This window comes from Cupressus sempervirens, chromosome 8 (assembly GCF_028749045.1).
Source record: "Cupressus sempervirens isolate cs-2001-9-10 chromosome 8, ASM2874904v1, whole genome shotgun sequence".
In the NCBI taxonomy this organism is placed as follows: Eukaryota; Viridiplantae; Streptophyta; class Pinopsida; order Cupressales; family Cupressaceae; genus Cupressus; species Cupressus sempervirens.
The window spans coordinates 453566885-453586236 of NC_143125.1; the positions used below are offsets into that span (position 1 = coordinate 453566885).

General features: G+C 36.3%; 1 protein-coding gene across 1 annotated transcript in view; it reads right to left on the reverse strand.

Annotated features, from left to right (window-relative positions):
• Nucleotides 1-18193, reverse strand: part of LOC149543175 (Transducin/WD40 repeat-like superfamily protein) — a 268058-nt gene extending 249865 nt beyond the window's left edge. The window contains exons 1-3 of the mRNA XM_089798064.1: nt 17657-18193; nt 16545-16683; nt 16334-16377 (exon numbers count right to left, since the gene is read on the reverse strand). Of these exons, the coding sequence (XP_089654190.1) occupies nt 16334-16377; nt 16545-16683; nt 17657-17901 (428 nt within the window). The 5' untranslated portion in view covers nt 17902-18193. The remainder of the gene's footprint in view (nt 1-16333; nt 16378-16544; nt 16684-17656) is intronic.
• Between the last annotated feature and the right edge of the window lie 1159 nt (nt 18194-19352).

Genomic DNA, 19352 nt, shown 5'->3' on the forward strand with positions numbered 1-19352 from the left:
TCGTCCTCTCTCATAATGTCTTTTATAAAAATATTCATTACCTCAGAGATCATCACTTCTTAAATAATGAATACAAATGGTGGAGCCCATAACAGTCAATAGCCTGACAATAAAATTATTTTATTAATAATTTAAAGAATACAAATGAATTACAATTCAACCATACAAAGTCTTTTCCTGAAGTGATCTATCTTCACTCTAGAGAGAGGTTTGGTGAGAATATATGCTATCTGATATGTAGTGCAAATGTATTTTAATTTTACAGTATTCCTGTCTATCATATCTCTTACATAATGGTAAGGAATTTCAATATGCTTAGACTTGTCATGAAAAATTGGATTCACCGAAAGCTTGATGGAACTCTGATTATCACAATGAATAATCCTAGGATTCATGGCTTGCACAAATAATCCCACAAGTAACTTTTTAAGCCAAACTGCTTCCCAAGAGGCCATTGTTGCCGCAATGTATTCAGCTTTTGTGGAACTTTGTGCTACTGAAGATTATTTTCTGCATATCCAAGATATCATTGCTAATCCTAAACTAAAACAGCATCTTGAAGTACTTTTTCTATCTTTAACACTTCCACCCCAATCTGAGTCAGTGAATCCATGTAAATCTAAGTCAACTTTCTCATATTTGAGCCCAAGATTAAGAGTGCCTTGTAAGTATCTCATTATGTGTTTGACTGCAACTAAGTGAATCACCTTTGGCTCACACATAAACTAACTTAAGGCATTAACAATATAGTAAATATTACGTCTTGTATTTACCGAGTACATAAGGGACCCAATCATCTATTTGTAGATAGTAGAATCTATGGAAGGTCATTCTGTTGCTGCTTCTTTAAGTTTATGTAGATTAATCTCCATTGGAGAAGACATAGACTTGCAATTCCACATTCGAAATCTCTTCAAAATATCTAATGTATACTTCCCTTGACAAGTATAATGCTGTCAGAATTCTGCCATACTTCCAGTCCTATGAAGTAATGAAGGAGTCCCAAGTCTTTCATCTTGAATTCTCTAATTAGATCTTTCTTGCATTGATCTATGAGATGATCATCACCTGTTATTAGTAAATCATCAACATACAGTATCAGAATTACCATATCATCTTTATCCCTTTTATAATGTAGATTTGGATTGGCTTCATTTTTGGAGAATCCTAAGCTGGTGAGATACTTATCAATTATTTTATACCAAGCCCTTGAAGCTTATTTAAGCCCATAGAGAGCTTTCTTGAGCCTACAAACAAAAACGTTAGGATCATGAGTTTCAAATCCTTCAGGTTTCTCCAAATATACTTCTTCTATAATCTTTCCATTCAGGAATATTGTTTTTACATCCATTTGATGTACTTTCCATCCCTTTGATGCTACAGTAGCTAGGACTGCTCTTACAGAGAGGTGTATCTGGCAACAAGAGCAAAGGTTTCTTCATAATCAATCCCTTCTTTCTGAGAGAATCCCCTGGCTACAAATCTGGCTTTATATTTTTCAATGCTACTGTCAGCAGCATGCTTTATTTTAAATATCCACTTGGAAGAAACAACAGATTTTCCTTCAGGCCTTGGAACAATTTCTCAAACATCATTCTTCATAATAGATTGGTATTCTTCTATCATAGCTTCTTTCCAAGTTGTATGTTTAATAGCATCTGAAATATTGGTTGGTTCTGGTTTAGCCAAATCATTCATTTTTTTGTATAACTAGAAAATCTTTTGGGTCTTTTGCTTTCTCTAACTGTTTCAGAAGGTGTAGCAAAGTCTTGAGCTGCCTGTACTATTTTAATGGCCCAAAGTGGTCTTTTTCTTTAACTTTTGAGTTTCTTCAAGATTAAGGTTTTGAATTTCATCTTCAATTTCTTCCATATTCTCCCTTTGAGACTCAAATTCAATATTTCTTTCAAAACTAGGTAAAGAAGAGGGTTCTTCAGAACTTAGGGCTCTTTTGAATGCTAAATCTTCTTCAAAAATTACATCCCTACTAAGTTCAATATTTTCCTGTCCAGGTATGAAAATCCTATATGCTTTAGATGTTTCATTATACCCTACAAAAAAACCTTTCCTCTCGGAGGGTTCTAACCTAGTTCTTTTTTCTTTTGGAACATGGATATATACTAGGCACCCAAAAATCCTAAGATGACTTATATTGGTTTTAACTTTAGTAAAGACATCTTCAAGAGTTTTATCTCTAAGGTAGGAGTAAGGGCTTTTGTTCTGAATATAGAGAGCAATACAAGAGTGTTACATCCCAATTTTGATCTAATTTAAAATATAGCCATTGAGGTTCATATGAAGTCAGTTGATAGTTAAATTTGTTATAATCCTGTGAAAAGGTAAGATGGTTAGTCGTTATAATTATTTATCACGAATTCATGGAATAGAATAGGCGGTTAGCCATTATGATTGTTTATAACTTGTTATGATAATATGATTTAACTGCGGAGAATTTCCTTGTAGGAAGCATGACAAAAGGGTGGAAGCATTGTCAGAAAAGAATTGGGCACAGAAGCATCACCATCACTGGGCAAATGGGTATGAATCGTGAATCAGCATGGTTGAGGACCTAACAACTTGAACATTAGGATACAATCGATGGAATCACGTGAGTTATTAAATAAACAATTTAAAATATAAAATAATTTAAATTAAAATATAAACATACCTTAAAGGATATTAAATGATCTTTCTCAATATTATTTTAATTTATACCTATGAATGTACACAGATATAAAAATCAAGTGACACCATCATATTATTTTTTTATAATAAAATGATGTCACCTCACCAATATATTTACATGCATGTAGATAAATATAAATTATAATAATTTTCAAATTATTACCTTCCAACTCTTTTCCCATCTTTTTATTCTTTTTCTTGTTTAAAAACCGATTGACACTTGGCACATTTATTTGGCATCCAAGAGTCGAGACATTCTTTTATGTGACGGCTTCTTGGAAGCCAAAGGGTCTTTTACTCTTTTATATATATTTCATAAGGTTGAGAGAGTCGAGATATATAAACAAAATCACATATCTGACTTCCCTTTATTATTCCCGTTTTTCCTTGCTCAATGTCGACTATCATCTACAACCCAATACTCGGCAATTACCATTCGAAATTCTACAAGTTCCATTTGAAACCTCTGCATTATTTTAACAATGCCATTCTTGTTAAAATCTGCCTTATATTAATCTTCCTTGCTGAAATCGAGGGAGGAAGGCAGACATCTTTTCCAAAACACCTGACTACCTTGTTTGTGCTTACGTTTTTCAATATTCTGCAGGAAATCGTGAAGTACTTTTATGTTGGAGCTATGTTAGTTATTTTGCAAGTAGTTGAGCATTCGACAAGACATCATCTCCAGATTATCCAGGTTATGTGGAACACCTGAGTCCAATGTATTCAATCTGTTTTTCTTAAACAAATGGTGCAATAACATTGAATTTCATTGCAATAAGCTACAGTATTTATCATGATGATATCTTGTTTGATCTTGTTTGATCTTACAGATTTGATTCTCTTAATTTAGATTCGTTCATGGCAATTGAAAGCCAAGGAACCATAGTATGGATCCATAAATTATCATGCCAATGGAGCTTAAAATTAAATAATAACTTCTGTAATCTTTATGAATATTTTTCTCAAATCACAGATTGTGATAAGCTGGAATATATATATATATATATATATATATATATATATATATATATATATATATATATATATATATATATATATATATATATATATATATATAGATCTCAATTATGAAATAGTTGAAAATTAACAGAAAGATCAAGTTGCTCTGAGGTTCAAACACCTGAGACTCACCTGGTTGTATAGCTAAGGAAAAGGGTGAAGAGGTGAGAGAAAGGAATCTGAAATAACATGAAACAGAATTAGTTATGACATAACAAATTTTTAAAAGGAATCATTTAATAGCTCATGCATCATCATGTTTATTGTATTCTCCTGTTGTCAAGTCGAGTGGTATGATTAGATACTAGTATGCTCAATGGATGACAAAATGTTCCATGTCTATTCTAGGTAGAGAGGGTCTTTCTCGTTAGAGATTGTGTGGGGATAAGTTATAGTCCGAGGTTGGGTGGTTAAGCCCCTGACAATGTTTCACCTCTCCATAAGTTGTCGGATGTGTAACAGACATAGATAAGCTATGCATTCAAACGTTTGTCGAAAACAGGTATTTTTACTTTTATGATGTATGTTCAAGTAGAAGGTAAGATTAATTGACTTGTATCATCGTTATAGTTATTTCTTTAAATGAAAGCAACTCTTACCGTCAATATATTGGCAACCGGTTAAATCGGTTGATCTTCTAACTGAATGTGGAATATATTTATTTACGAGGAATAGATTTATTTGATGGATTGTTATTTCAGTCATTCATTTATAAGAATAATGATTATGAGCATATTTTCTAATCTAATGTTATTGCCATAGTTAAGCAAAACGGAAGGAAAGAAATGATACAGTGTTATTTGATGCCCTAAACGATCCAATGGTAATTGATGCCCTAAATGATATAGTGGTATCTAAAGCCCTAAACGATACAGTGGTATCTAAAGCCCTAAATGATACAGTGGTATTGATGCCCCAAATGATACAGTGATATCTGATGCCCTAAACGATCCTATGATGGTAGATGCCCTAATTGATACAGTGGTATGTGATGCCCTAATTGATATAATGGTATTTGATGGTAATCGTCATTTGATTTTGATATAATGGTATTTGTGGACTAACCTGGGTGTTTGCAGAAGCAACCCTGGATTGATTTTGTTTTGCAAAATCCCATGGTATGTAGATTTTAAATTCCATAGTAAAAATTTATTGATGGTGTTTTCAAATGTTAGTTATGAGTTTTCCATTTAAGTTATTGTAACTATTATATCTCATTCACATGAACATAATTGATATAACTGTCTTCCTATGAAAATGAAGTAATAATTGTATTTCTTTGATATGTTAGTTGTTAGTTAAGACCCAGATAAAGTGAATGTTACAAAGAGGTTTCTGCCCAAAGATAATATTCTAGATTTTGATCAAATATCATAGCTCTAGCAGCTTCTATAATTATTCTATTCTTCCTTTCTGCTACCCCGTTTTGTTGTGGCTTATAGGGAACGAAAGACTCCCTCTTAATTCATGTTTCTTTACAAAACCTTTTAAACAAATCTGAGGTGTATTCCCCTCCATTATCAATTCTAAAAGTTTTAATTTTATGTTCTAATAAGTTTTCAGTTAAGGTTTTAAATCTCTTTAGAATTTCTTCAGATTCTTTGCATTTTAAAAAGTAAATCCAAGTTTTCCTAGAGAAGTCATCTATGAACAGAATATAGTACCAGAATCCTCCAAGAGAAGGAACAGACATAGGTCCACATAAATCTGAGTGGATTAATTCCAAAACATTGTTAATTTTTCTAGTGCTATCATGAAATGGACTTTTGGTGTTCTTACCCAGAGCGCATCCTTTGCATATGCTTGAGTGATCTTTATTCAATTTAGGTAAACCAGTAACCATCTTTTCCATGGTTGATAAAGGTTTGAAATTTAGATGTCCTAACCTTCTGTGCCATATTTCATTTATGTCCGCAGCTTCATGAATTAAGGCTTGAATAAGTCCACTAGGTTCTGAATTTAATTCATACAAATACCCTTTTCTCTGACCAATCAATTTTGCTTTCTTAATTGAGGAGTTTTTAGCCCAAGTTATGACTTTACCGTCCATGAATGCAACATTATGTCCATCATCTTCAAGTGTCGTAACCAAGATTAGATTCCTTTTTATTCCTACTACATAAAGTAGAGAACTACCTGAATTTAGTTGCAAGGTGCAATTTCCAATTCCTTTGATGGAATGTGCTGAATTATCACCGATGGTGACTTCGCCATTAACTTTTTCTTGACATTGAGTCTAGTGCTTCTTTGTATCCTATAATATGTTGTGAAAATCCACTATCAATCACCCATGCTTTACTTGAGACTTCATTTGATAGTGTCGAATACAATACGTGATTCTCAAGATCATAGTTATCTTCCTCCCTGGTGATGTTTGTACAGTTCACTTGTTGTTTAGAATTCCCAAGGCAATTTGATCTGTAGTGTCCAAACTTTTCACATTTGAAACATTTTATTTTGGATAGATCTTTCTTAGGTTTATCATTCTTTTGATTACGCCTTTTCTTTTTAAAATGCTTATTTTTACCTTTATAGGAATTTGTATTAAAAACATGAAGTTCTTTCATCTTTTGTTTTCAGTTTTCCTCCTTTCTTATGTTTTCTGGATTCTTCCTGAAGATAGTTTTCTTTAAGTCTATTGAAGTCAGGAAGATTATCTCTGGCACTTACTCCTTGTGCGAATGTTTCCCATGAATCTGATAATTCATCTATAGCCATCAATGTTAGTTCTGTATCATTAATGATGGTTCCTATACTTGAAAGTTCATCTCTTAGGCTGGCAACCCTTAGGAAGTAGGAATTCATCGATTCTCCCTTCTTTATTTGTATGTGATTTAGTTGCCTTTTTAGTGGAAGAACTCTAGTTGCATTGTTAACCTCATATGCATTTAGTAATGCATTCATCGTATTAAATGTTGTTTGATGTTTCGTTAGCATAGGTACTATATCATTTTTCACTCCATCTAATATGATCTGAATGGCTTTCCTATTTCCTTTACCCTAGATAGATTTATGAGGTTCAACAGTAGGTTGTCTAGATTCTAAATCAACAAATTATTTTACATCATTTTCTTCAAGAATCATCATGATTCTAAATTTCCAGCCATCAAAGTGTTCTTTCCCATCAAACCTATCCTCGGGTTTGATTGTGTATGCCATTGAAGGTAGGAGAATGATGCTAGATATATATCAAGTTTGATTATTTAATTTGCAGAGCCTAGGTTTGACTACCAAAGCTCTAATACCATGTAAAGTTTCTACAAATTCTACAGGTTCAGATCTGAGATAATACCTTTATATTTGTTGATGTTTTGATCTTCTTCTTCTTTAAGAATGTAGAATGTAATTTTCAAAATATTATGTGTTATTCTGAAACTTGTTTGTCTCTGTAGCAATTCGTATAGGGCAGTATTGTTTTAAGGACCAGACTTGAATGTGTTGTGTGTCCTTAAACTACAATAACACCCACCCCTTATACCAAGACCAAAGGGCATGTCCCTTAAAGGGACATGACCCTCTCTAGGTCGGCCATACATCACTTATAGAAATCGGCACCCATGAAAGAGATAACACAAATGTTAACTAACATAACAATTAGTTATAGTTAGTACATAACATGGTTATTGTCAAGGATCGCTGCCCATCCTATTTGCCAAGTGTAGTGTATATAATGCTTTCAAGTATAAAGGGAGAAGATTAAGGTGCAATTTGCACTTCTCAGACCAGTATGAATATCACTATTAATATTTAACACGTACAAGTGCATTCCAGACTCTTATTTTGTACTTATTATTGTAGTAGTGAGATCATTGTGGGTATTGTTGTGGTTTCACAATGCACGCCACATTTTGCCTAGAAATGGGGACCCCTTAGTACTTTTTTAGCTTTCCAGATCCCTAGTCCAAGGTTTGAGTCTTTTTTAGAGTTTTGCCTTGTGTTTTGTTTAGTCTAATTCTTTGTCGAAAATCCCATTTTCTTCAAAGTCTGGAGATTTTAAGGAGAAAAGTCAATTTTGTATGCTTAGGGGCGCACTAGCGCACCCCCCTAAAGGTGCGCTAGTGCGCTAGTCACACTAAGGAAGAGCTCATTCCTCTTCGAAGTGTGCACATGCATAAGTGCGCTCTTCCAAGAGGTGCGCTCAATCTTGGGCCTATAAAGCTCGGGACCCCAACCCTTTCCTTATTTCATTTTCTCCTCTGAGTCTTCGGCAAGCACACCTCCACACATTGAGAGGTGCACTTCATCACCTACACACAACACACAAACATGTTAAAAAAACAAAGGAAAAGGTGTGCCTTTTTTTGCACACACCTAATAAAAACAACAAAAAAGCCTGACTTAAACAAAGTTTTCACTTTAGTGAAAGGTGCGCATTTTAAATAGGCTAAGCATCCCCCTAGGTATAGGTGCACTATGTGCGCACCCTTTGCTTTTGCATTTGACATTGCTTAGCACATTATAAGGGTGTGCACCTAGTGCACCCCACAAGGTGGCGCTATGTGCGCACCCTTAGTAATGTTTTGTTTTGTTTTAGGAATGGTGCACCTTGCGCACCTTAAGGGTGCGCAAGGTGCGACAGTCCTTTTTTTTTGTCTTCTAGAGTTAGAAAATAGGGTTTTTTCCTATTTTGTGATAGTTTCAAGATTTAGGGTTTCTAGGTTTTTTTTTTCGTAACTAGGGTTTAATTAAATTAATTTTTTTCACCTCTAGACTAACAGATATTGGTTTTGGGAAGATTAAATGGTTTCCTCCTCGTCCTTCCTCAAAGATGGCTCCGAAACCAGTAGTCTTCAAATTTCAAGGTGTTCCATCGAAGTCACGCTTCCAGGATGCATATTCAAAGATCCAAGACACTAAGCTAGGTCATACTGACTAGAACACAGTCATGGTGCTATGCAACAAGCCAAATGAAAGGCCCCCTATGGTATTTGCACTTATCAAATCAGGACTAGTAAACGTAGCGTCACACCCGGTTTTAGTACAGTCTTCTGAGTTGATTATGGCATTAGCAGAAAACTATGTTTCAGAGGAGAGAGTTGTAAAAAGCATAACCGGAGAGAGTCTTGGATTTGAGGCCTAAGAACATCGAGAAAGTTATCCATCTTCCAAGGGTAGATCAATACATTAGGTTAACATATCATCAAGCAAAAAGATGGTATAGAGAGCATGGAGAGGAAGCATTAGAAATTATCCAATCCTTGTATCTCACTGATAAGACTCCTCTTGGGAAAAAAGAAAGCAAAGTAGATATGACAAGGGGCTATATGAAAGATGATATCAGACATTCTATAGTGCTCTTGAGTAGAGTCATGGGATTACCAGCAACAAGACACTTGAATATATGGATGGTACACTTCATTAAAACCATCAAAACAGCAAAGATGCCAATTGACTAGGCTTCAATTCTCAATAAGAATTTAGATGAACAACTGGTGGGGGTCAAGAACAACCAAAGGTTCTATATGACATCTTATTTGGTGTACCTACTAGCTGCAAGAGCAACAGATTATCTGAGGTTGTTCAAAAGGGGCAACTTGCAAGATGCTAACGTATGGCCCTATGTGGTATACCCCCAATTGGTGAGGAAAAAGATTTCAAATCACAGTAAGGAATACAGAATAGTGAATGATGCCTTCATTTTTGCAATCATCTGATTCATCGAAGGAGATTACATGAAAAGGATGTCAGAAAAGACAGCAACAAAGATTACAGAAATAGGCGCCTATTACATCCAATTTAAGACATTCACCTATTTAAGGGTAGCGAGCACGACTGTTAATCCAAAGAAGCTCCCTAGGTATCTGTGTGAGAGACTCATATTGCTAGAGATTGCGCGACAACTTTCGTCTGCATATGAGAGAGTAAGGAAGCAACATAAGAAGACATGGGTATGGCCCATCACTATAGGTTTGTTCAGTGTTAAACAAAAGCAGGATATTGCAACTTTTGAGTCTGAGTGGGATCAGTATCCCTTAGAGGATCATAACTCTCCTCGTCCCTATTTTGATAAGATTGGCAAAGTTCAGTACTTGGCAGGAAAACAATTCCGACATGAAGATGCCATAGAGGATCATTGGATGAATGTAGTGGATGACTACGAAATCCGAATTAAGGATTATTGTAGGATGACTCTCTATTTGGCAAGTAGTGCCTTGAAAATGAAGGTCCCATTAAAGATCGTGTAGCAAGACACTGAAGAGGTCTTAGATCCCTTGTATAACAGAGATAAGATATCTGATCGGCCTATCATAAATGCGGAGATTAATAGAGAAGAAAAAGCAGCTATCAATCATAGGGCGAGGCATATCATCCAATTAACCAAGGATTGGATCAAGAGACCATTCAAGCTGGATCTGATTCCACAAACTATAGTTTTCCAAGCTACAGCCCGCCCAGTGAAAGGTAGAGGAGCAAAGGTGACAGTGCCAACATTCACAGCTTAGTCTCCAGTAAGGTTGGAAACAGTGCATCAGCTTGACAAAGAAGTTGGATACTTCAGGGCACAAAAGGGTAAAAATAAAAGAAAAAGAACTTCCCCTCAACAAGATGAGCCTGAAGAAGAGCCAACTCAAGCACCAAAGCACCAAGGGGCAGAGAATGTACAAGGGACAGAAAATGTAGAAGTCATCCAAACTCAGGATAATCCACTAGTGCCATCGCCAAAACAAGGGCAAGGAGCTTAAACAAGAGTACAGGAAGTGTCTCCGCCTACACAAGAGGAAGAAACCTCTCCATCGGCTCCCAAGAAAAGAAAGATGAAAACTTCGATTGAAAGGACAAGAAGACAAAAGGTGATAAGAAAGGTTATTCCTTTTCCATCAGTCCCAGAAGTTATTCCAAAAGAGGAAGAAGAGGATGATGAAGATGAAGAGAATAACCTTCCCTTGAGTCAAAGGACTAGTCTTACTAGGGCTATAGAGGTAGAACGGAGAAGAAGCTCCACTACAACACCACCATCCATTCCTACACAACCTATTCAGGCTACAACTTCGGAGGATGAATTACAACAATGGATTGATGAGCAAGAGGATCAAGGGGCTGATGTCTTTAAGATGTCAGATTTTGATTTCATGCCGGTAGGCACTAAGCTAGTAGGCAACAAGATAAGGGATACCCCAACAAATCAACCTCCACAAGAGGATTGGAGTCAATTGCCACCTCAGTCACCAAGACCTTTAATTGCTCCAGCATCATCAAGTCAAGATTTATCTTGCTTGGATAAAGGTTCAATTATTCCTCTCCCTTTGGGTAATGAAGAACAAGTACAAGCTGAACAGGAAGAAGAGCCACAACAAATACCCGTCGATGAAGTATCAGAGGAGGGGCAGATATATGAGGAACCTCAACAGACTTCCCAAGATACAGACACAGCGATGCCTAATGTGGATCTCTCACAAAAGGAGAAGACTCCGGAGAGGAGTGATAAGGGAAAAGGCCTAGTGGTACAAGCTCCTTCTTCATCTAAGGATAAATCTCCGATGGAAGATACTCCAAGATGGTTGAGAAAAGAGGTGATGGTTAGACACAAAAGGCAGCTGTATTGTACTGAGGAAGAGGCAGTGAGAGAATTAATTGAAGCTCTCAAGAAACCTGAGCCACCCATAGGTGATGCACGAACATTGGCCTTTGTTATGAGTGATCAAAATCAAGACTTGTTCGCCCATGTTGCTATCCTTCCTCTACATGCAAATATTGAGGATTTGACTCCAAAAGTTTATCAAATTAAGGAGGTCATGCTTGGAAAACCCACTTTGGATACTGCCAAATTGATGGTTACTACGGGAATCAAAGAAGTGTTGAGGCACTTAGAACAGGATGAGTTTGAATTGTTAAACCTTCGGAAGCAAAATGAAATCCTAAGAGGTTATCTGAACGAAGTAGTTGGTCCATTGGATCCTGAAAATCCCAAGGAGACTTTAGAAGCGGCACTTGATAAGAGGGATAAAGAGACTACACAATTAGATCCATTTTTGAAAGCTTGTCAGCAATGAAGGGAAATTTTTGAAAAGAAAGGTGTACAGATCATACAAGGAAATCTTAAACTACTACACCACATGCAGAATAGTGCAGATAAGTTGGTTGCTATATTGAACCAGGATTTTGGGTTAATGGACGAAGTACATACATGGGGTAAAGACCTGCAAGTGTTACAATCAATAAAGGGTCAGAGATATCGGATGTTGATGGATGTATTAACAGCAGATGAGTTAGATAAGATAGATGATTGGCTAGAGAAGATTGCGGGTGGTAATAAAGTAATGGAAACATTACATGCGGATATTCATAAGCTCAAGGATCAAACCCAAGAGCAAACTTTGGAGGCAGAGAGACATTACAGCGATGCTTGCTTAGACATTTTTGAAGATGATTCAAGGGATAAACTAATGACTGTACAAGCAATTGTTGAACAATTTCGGAAGACTTTTGAAGAAGCTTCCACTGATGAGGATATCAGACAAGCATTTAAGACAGAAGAGGCATTGCTAGAATTAGATGGGAAATTGGGAGATTTTGCAAAGACTCACATTGAGGTGGGCAATTATCGACAAAAGGTAAAGGATAAATATGATGCTTTAGATTTGCCAGATGCAACCCAAGTGACGGAGATTATAGAGAAATTCAAGAGCAAATACCTAGAATAGCTCTAGTATGAAGGGGAACAAAACCCAGAAGCTAGAATTTCACTTTTGACACTCGATAAAATTTTGCATTTTTTGACCTGTCTTCCAAGGTGTGCTTCTCCCAAGGTACACTTCTTCAAAGGTGCGCCGAAAGTTTTTGAGGAAGTTAGAGGTGCACAGATAGTTAAATGCCAATTCCAAATTTATAACTTTCCATGCATCGGAAACGCATTCTGACGACAGTTTAACTCTTACAAACATCCAAAGAAGGTTGAGCTTCTATTTTTGGCATCTCCAGAGAGTCCTACATCATCTAATGGCTTTCTTCTTTTTTTTTCATGCTTTCTTTGTTTTAAGACATGTAAAGGCTCATGCATCCATTAAATGATATAAATAAGGATGGAATCCTACTTAGCACTAGTTAGAGAGTCAGTCTGTAAATAAAAAGATTCGTTTTATTAGTTTAGAAGCATATGTTTGCATAAAGAGATCTCTCAGTCTCAACACAAATTGAGGAGATGATTTCTTATAAATTCAAGAATGTAATATGTATTTCGGATCGTTATTTTGATGCAATAATATATGTTATTGGTGCTTTCATTCAGAGTGTAGTTATTCTTGCCTGAGTGTGTTATATTTTGTGAATGTATGTTCATGGAGTATAATGGAGCCAATAGTTTTATTGCGTTATTTTGATTGAGCGATCTTTTAATTTTGGTGTTTGCCACATGTTTACAAATTCCGTTGACGTACTTAGTTGGAGAAGAGATCACCCTATTGTTCCTGCATAATTTTTTGTCTCGCATGAGCTCACTTTCCGTGGCCTTACAATCTGATGAAAAGTGAAACATCGATTGCTGAATTTCCATCAACGAATGCATCAGTGAAATTAAGGAAGCGCTGCTCTTATTTTCATTGGTTACCCACTGATCTTTTCAAAGACTTAACTCGCAAACGTGTTGTTTCCGTGGCTTATGTCCGTTAGGGATTTATTTTTCAAGTCATTTGCTTAAACTTCTTGTTACCCTATCTTCGTTATTTTCTTTTACAAACACTTGGTTAATTTAGGAATTCATATAGTTGCATAAATAAAACTGCATTCATTAAAAATAGAAAAATACAAACATATATTTATTTTTGTGGTTATTCTTTTGAGATAGCAAGCAGATTCAACATCTTATCTGAAATTGTTCAGAACCAACAAAGGCCTCCTCGTGAACACTCACATTTATCTTCTACTGAGCGGATTCCAGTAGGTCGCAAGATCGCCTTGAACCTTGGAGTTGATCCCAGATCAGCTTTTCAAGAGAGGAGTTCGAAAGGATTCCTGTCCTTAAGCATCGTGCAAAACGATAGCTCAACAGGTACCATCCCCACTAGGGGTTTTCCCTTAACCAAGTATCATAGTGTTATGAGTTCTTTGATTGCTTACCTATTATGCCCGTATCTTGTTGGGGTTTTGGCAGTGTCTTCTTGGATTATGGAAATGGATTGTATTCCATGTTTCCTTGCATGTTATGTTGTTATTTCATGGACATTGGGATTTGTGTCGAATCCACACTCCCAGATTTAAGCCGATTGAGTGAGTTTGTGATACTTGGTGACTTCTAGTATTATTAGGATTCATGTTGAATCCATGCTCCTGGATCTAGGCCAGTTAAGTGAGATTGTTATACTTGTGTCATTTGCTGCATTTTTCTCATATCCAACCCTTGCATTGGTATTACTTGATTGTATTCGTGAAGTTGGTGGTGTCCACACACGAGCACGTGCGCATGCGTATGACGGAATCTTGCAAGACCCAAATTCTGGATATAGGCTGATTGAGGGATTGTTCATTGGGGATTGGATTGGGAACTTGCATTGCCTACGGGCACTCATTGTGTGATGAGCATGGGTATGTAGGGTAGGCAATGCAGTGGCTTCTCTCGTGTACCCCGGTGAAGAAGGGCCAACAAGGTAATGTAAAGAAGTTCTAATAAGTGATAACCAAATTAACAGATAGGTAATAAAACTCAATAAGATAGGTGAAGACCTGTATAGTTGTCGAGTGTCTTAAGGGAGCGGTTTGAGGGTGTGGTACCTATACGGTTGTTAGTCTTTTGCCGATGTTAGTTCAAGGGCATAGTGCGATGGCCTCCCGAGGGAGTTGTTTCCGCACCACAAATAGCTTGGACTTCCTGATGCCAAGCGACCTACAGTACACTTGAGTGCCTACATAGTATCTTTAGTGGGTTTGACCAATGACCTGATGTATTGCATTGTCTTCATGATCATATAGATTTTGGTATCATATTCTTGATTGGCATGTGTGTTAGCCATGGGTGATTGTCTTATGTGATTGTGGTCCGGTCATTATCTACATCAGCACGACGGGTGTGAGCCTGTAGGCACCATGTGGTCGGGAGGCGTAGCTACCTATACCACTACTGGGGACTGGTGTACAAAGACGGTTTGCTTCTAGTCTTGAGGCCAGAGTTGATGTTCACTTGGTGCTTCAGTATATCTAGAGTATGCTTCCTTGTGATTTACGTTTTACCTTGGATGCATGATATCATGTTCTAGATGATGCTTAGTATGTTTACTTGTTGCATTCCTTTATCATGATGTTGGGTCTTATTACTTAGTTGATGTTACTTACCATTATTATGGATTAGCGATGCGATTGATAGATTAACATGTAAAAATATTAGATTGGACTATTTTTTGGAGTCTGCCTTCATCTCCAAGCTTACGCTTAAAAATGTATCTTTCCACTCATCTTCCGAGTCAAACAAAAAATACAAGTAAAATCCCAAAAACAAGAATGAAGATCTACAAAACCTTGATTTGGCTAGATCGAGATTTGTAGAAAACTTGATTTCTACAATTCCACGAACCAAACGGACCCTTAGAGATTTTCAGTTTACCGGAAGTTGTGTTCAAACAGGAATATAGATCTGTTCAGTGTGAGCAGAGCCAGAAAAGTTAGGGCATGCAATTGCAGAGAATGGAAGTAGACAGATGATTACATCTAGTCCAATCTTCACAAGGTCCGAGGAGATTGAATCATGGAGATATTCACTTCTGAGCATTGGGCTGACTGTTTTTGTGTGGACAGAGCAATTCGATAATAGTCTACTGATTTGTTGGTTTATGAGATGAATTAGTTTTGGTAAGTGGTATATTTTGGTTGAACCGAAACAATAGTATTTTACCCTTGATCAGAATGTATCGCATTATTATTTTGATTGGAGATTCTACACGTTAAATTTTAAGGAGCGAACAAGGCTAAATTATTTGGTTAGAAGATCATATATATGATCGGGTATTGATTGCAATGCAGAGATGTGAACTATTATGATGCGTAGATGCAAATTGTGTAATCAGAGATTGTGTTTGATGCAGAGATTTTGTCAGAGTTTTATCAGAACTGTTCAAAGCATAGTAGATGCTACTAGCCAGTTTGGTAAAGGACAGTAAGTCCAATTTCGGTATTGTAATTTGATTTGTGAACCTGATTGAGGATAAGATCTATTTTATATATGAGCAGTGAGCTCCAGGCAAGTGTCTAACTGCAAATGCATTCCATACTCTTATTTTGTACTTATGCATTTAACAAGGAACTTATTACTGTAGTAGTGAGATCTTTGTGGGTGCCATCCCCACTGGGTTAACCGGTTATCATAGTGTTATGAGTTCTTTGATTGCTTAATTATTATGCTTTAGTTTACTTCTCATATGTTTTATATGGTAGTTGTACAATCGGTTTGAAGTATCAGAAGTGCTAGAATACTGATTCACCCCCACCCCCCAGTATTCTTCAATCCTAACACCCAATGTCCCCATGAGTTACAAATGCTTGGTTCATAAGATTCATAAGTAATACTTTAAATTATATATTATATTACTTTATGATACAAACCAAAGAATGATTTAGAAAGAATCAATGAAGCACTATGGAAGAGAAGATTGACTTATGCAGAAAAATATGACAATGTTTATTGTAGACATAAATGGCTTACCAGGAACTTGGGGAGCTGAGATTGTAAGAAGACATTTCGTCCCACTGCAACAGTAGCAATAAGACTTCAGTAAAACGTCGGACAAATTTCTGAATAGACAAAATCAAGCTACCTAGCAGTCTCCTCTTGTCTTGACTTGTAAATGCTTCTCTAAAATACAGATTAAGTGCCTATGAAAATTCTAATAAATTTATAATCAAAGACAAACCACCTTGGGAACAGCAACAGCAGAAAACTGTGGCAGATCTACTGCCAATCCTCTATCCCCCTCCATTTGAGAGTTTATGTTCTCATAAGCGAACTTCACTGCTTTTGAATCAGCCCCGTAATGGCAGTAAGCCTGCCAATCCCTAAGGAATTCAACACAAAAAAAATAGATCTATAAAGGTAAGTCATTGTTAAGCATAGTTAAAAAATGACAACATACAATAGCAATAAATTATTTTTCATGGTCTATTTTTTGCTAAGTCATTATTGTTTGACAAAATTGAAAATTATTAAAAATAATCTAGATTTATATGTTTAGCAAATTTTACATGAACTAGTTTTGAATGGAATGAACCTAAGTGATCAAAGCAGCAGAGCTTTTATAACAGAGTCCAGCCTAAACTCCCAAGGGCTGTGACTAAAAGTTGAAATTGGGAAAAATATCACATCAAATTGTTAGCTGCAGCATACCCGACAAACATCACAGGAGAAATACTCCTCAGTTGTTGCAACATAAGTTGAAGGTTATTCTTACAGGGAGAATTCCCCAAATCAAAAAGAAGGATTATTAATGTTGCAACTTGAGAAGGCACGGGCTGGAGCAATAAAAAATTGGAGCTTGATTGAAACATTGTATACATCTTCAACTGTTCGATAAAATGCTACATGCAAATATCCAAAATAAATAAGCGGAAGATTAAAAAGTGAATGCAAATTATGTAATTTATAAAAATTAATGTATAAATAATAAATATTAATGACATTTTTCTTTCCCTTGAATGATATTTTGTTTCCATTGATTGCAAATATTAATGATATTTATATGTATATTGAAGTCATCTCGACCACTTTCCATTAGAAGCTACTAATTTCGTGACATTTCGCTATTACATGGTAAAAGAGCCAAAAAGGACACAAGCGCATGTAAGATAAAACTTTAGCAATGTCATATTGGAAAAAAAAAAAAAAAAAAATCCCCGTTGGTTTTCTCTCGATTAACTCATTCTACATGCACTTCATTAATTATGAACTGAAGGACAAAAAAATCATAATGGTCTTGTATATCAGAAAAACAAATGCAGTCATTGAAATATTCTGTCAAAAGTGTTCGCTTACCTTACGAATGTGATTCTGGAGAGGAGATGATCGAGAGACTTAAACTTAGTGGCTGAGGCTGCCTCTTCCGCACCTACATGATCGGCACTGTGCAATCTCAAGTGATTATCGGCATAGGGATCGAACAGCGCAATTGGCACGTTTGGTGAATTCTGCTTGTTGATTGACTTTCTCTTTCGACCTACTTTATTCCTCTTGTCCGAAGCAAGCAGTTTCTTCTTGCCCGTGCGCTTCGCGCTCTGCATGCTGCCCTGCCTGAAGGAACAGCTCTTCCTGCTTTCTATGCTCTTCCAAATAGAAGTGAAATAAAAAACTTCTTAAAACGTCCACTCTGGGATTCAAAAGTACTGCACAAACCCCTCAAAACAGGTGTTCTAATGTCATGTAAAGGTTTTCCTTTTATGAATTCTGATACAGTTCGAATTTTGCTAGATCCTACTTTAGCTCGAAAGAATTTTGATAAAAAGTCTGAATTTTGGTCAATCTTACTTCAACTAATATGATAAGGCAATACATATTAAAGATAAAATTTAATATATTTTCACATTTTATAGTTGGTTTTATATATATATATATATATATATATATATATATATATATATATATATATATATATGCATGCAGCCAAAATCATATTACTAAGAAAGTATCTTTCTAATAATAAGTGTGGGGCTCATGATCACATTCAAATGGGTAGCACGAAACAAACTAAAACAATGTCATATGGGCATCACCCATAAACATGAAACAATTGTAAAAAAAAAGTCATATGGGCATAGCCCAAGAACATGAGTTGACAATTTAAAGGGTCAAGCTCAAAAGTGGAATACCCTTAAGCCGCAAGAGTAATGGCTAAAGGAGGCTAAGGGTCTCATTCATCTTTTTGTCCTCTCCAACCAGTTTCCAACATTGGTTTGGGGTCTACGAGCATCCATCCATGGGCATTATCCTCTTCCTTGTTGTCTTCTCTCTAAGGAGAGATTGCCAGTGAGAGCCAATGGAAGTTTTTGGAAGAGGAGGGTCATCTTGAGTTATCATTGCCAATTAGCCAGCTAATGGTAACAAGTGGGAGCCAAGCGGATGCAACCACCGCTAGTCAGTTTGAGGGAGAACCTTGCAGGCATAAGGCATATTCAAGTCCTATGGTGAATGATGGCAAGGGGGAGACCGACAACGCAAAAGCTGAGAATGAGAATTGTCCCTGCAATTGAAGTCATTTTTTCATGAGGCCAACAACGAGAAGTGGAATGGGCGCCAAAAGTTTAGGCATCTAGAGGAATTCATGCAACACTACAAGGAGCATTTCCCCAATGCTAAAGGACCTTATGTAAATAGGAAACCTCAAGGCTAATTTATCTACTTTTGAATCTATACCATAACATTATTGCAAATACATGCTTTAGAAAATAAAGATAGATTAATATCAATTATTGTGTTTGGAAAAAATATTGTATTTCTTTCTTTCCAAATTACAAATATAATCTCCATTCTTAAAGTAAAGTTCTAGGAATGAAAATGGGAATCTAGGCATGTCACCCAAGAGGACCATTTGCTAGAAAAACATGGTGAGCCAAAAGGGGGAAAAGAAACTGTGAATCAAAGCCTAGTAATTTTGAGCACTTGAACAAAACAAGAAGAGATGAAGGAAAGATGCAAGCTAGCAACAAAAGGGGTTGTTGATTTTAATACATTTGTC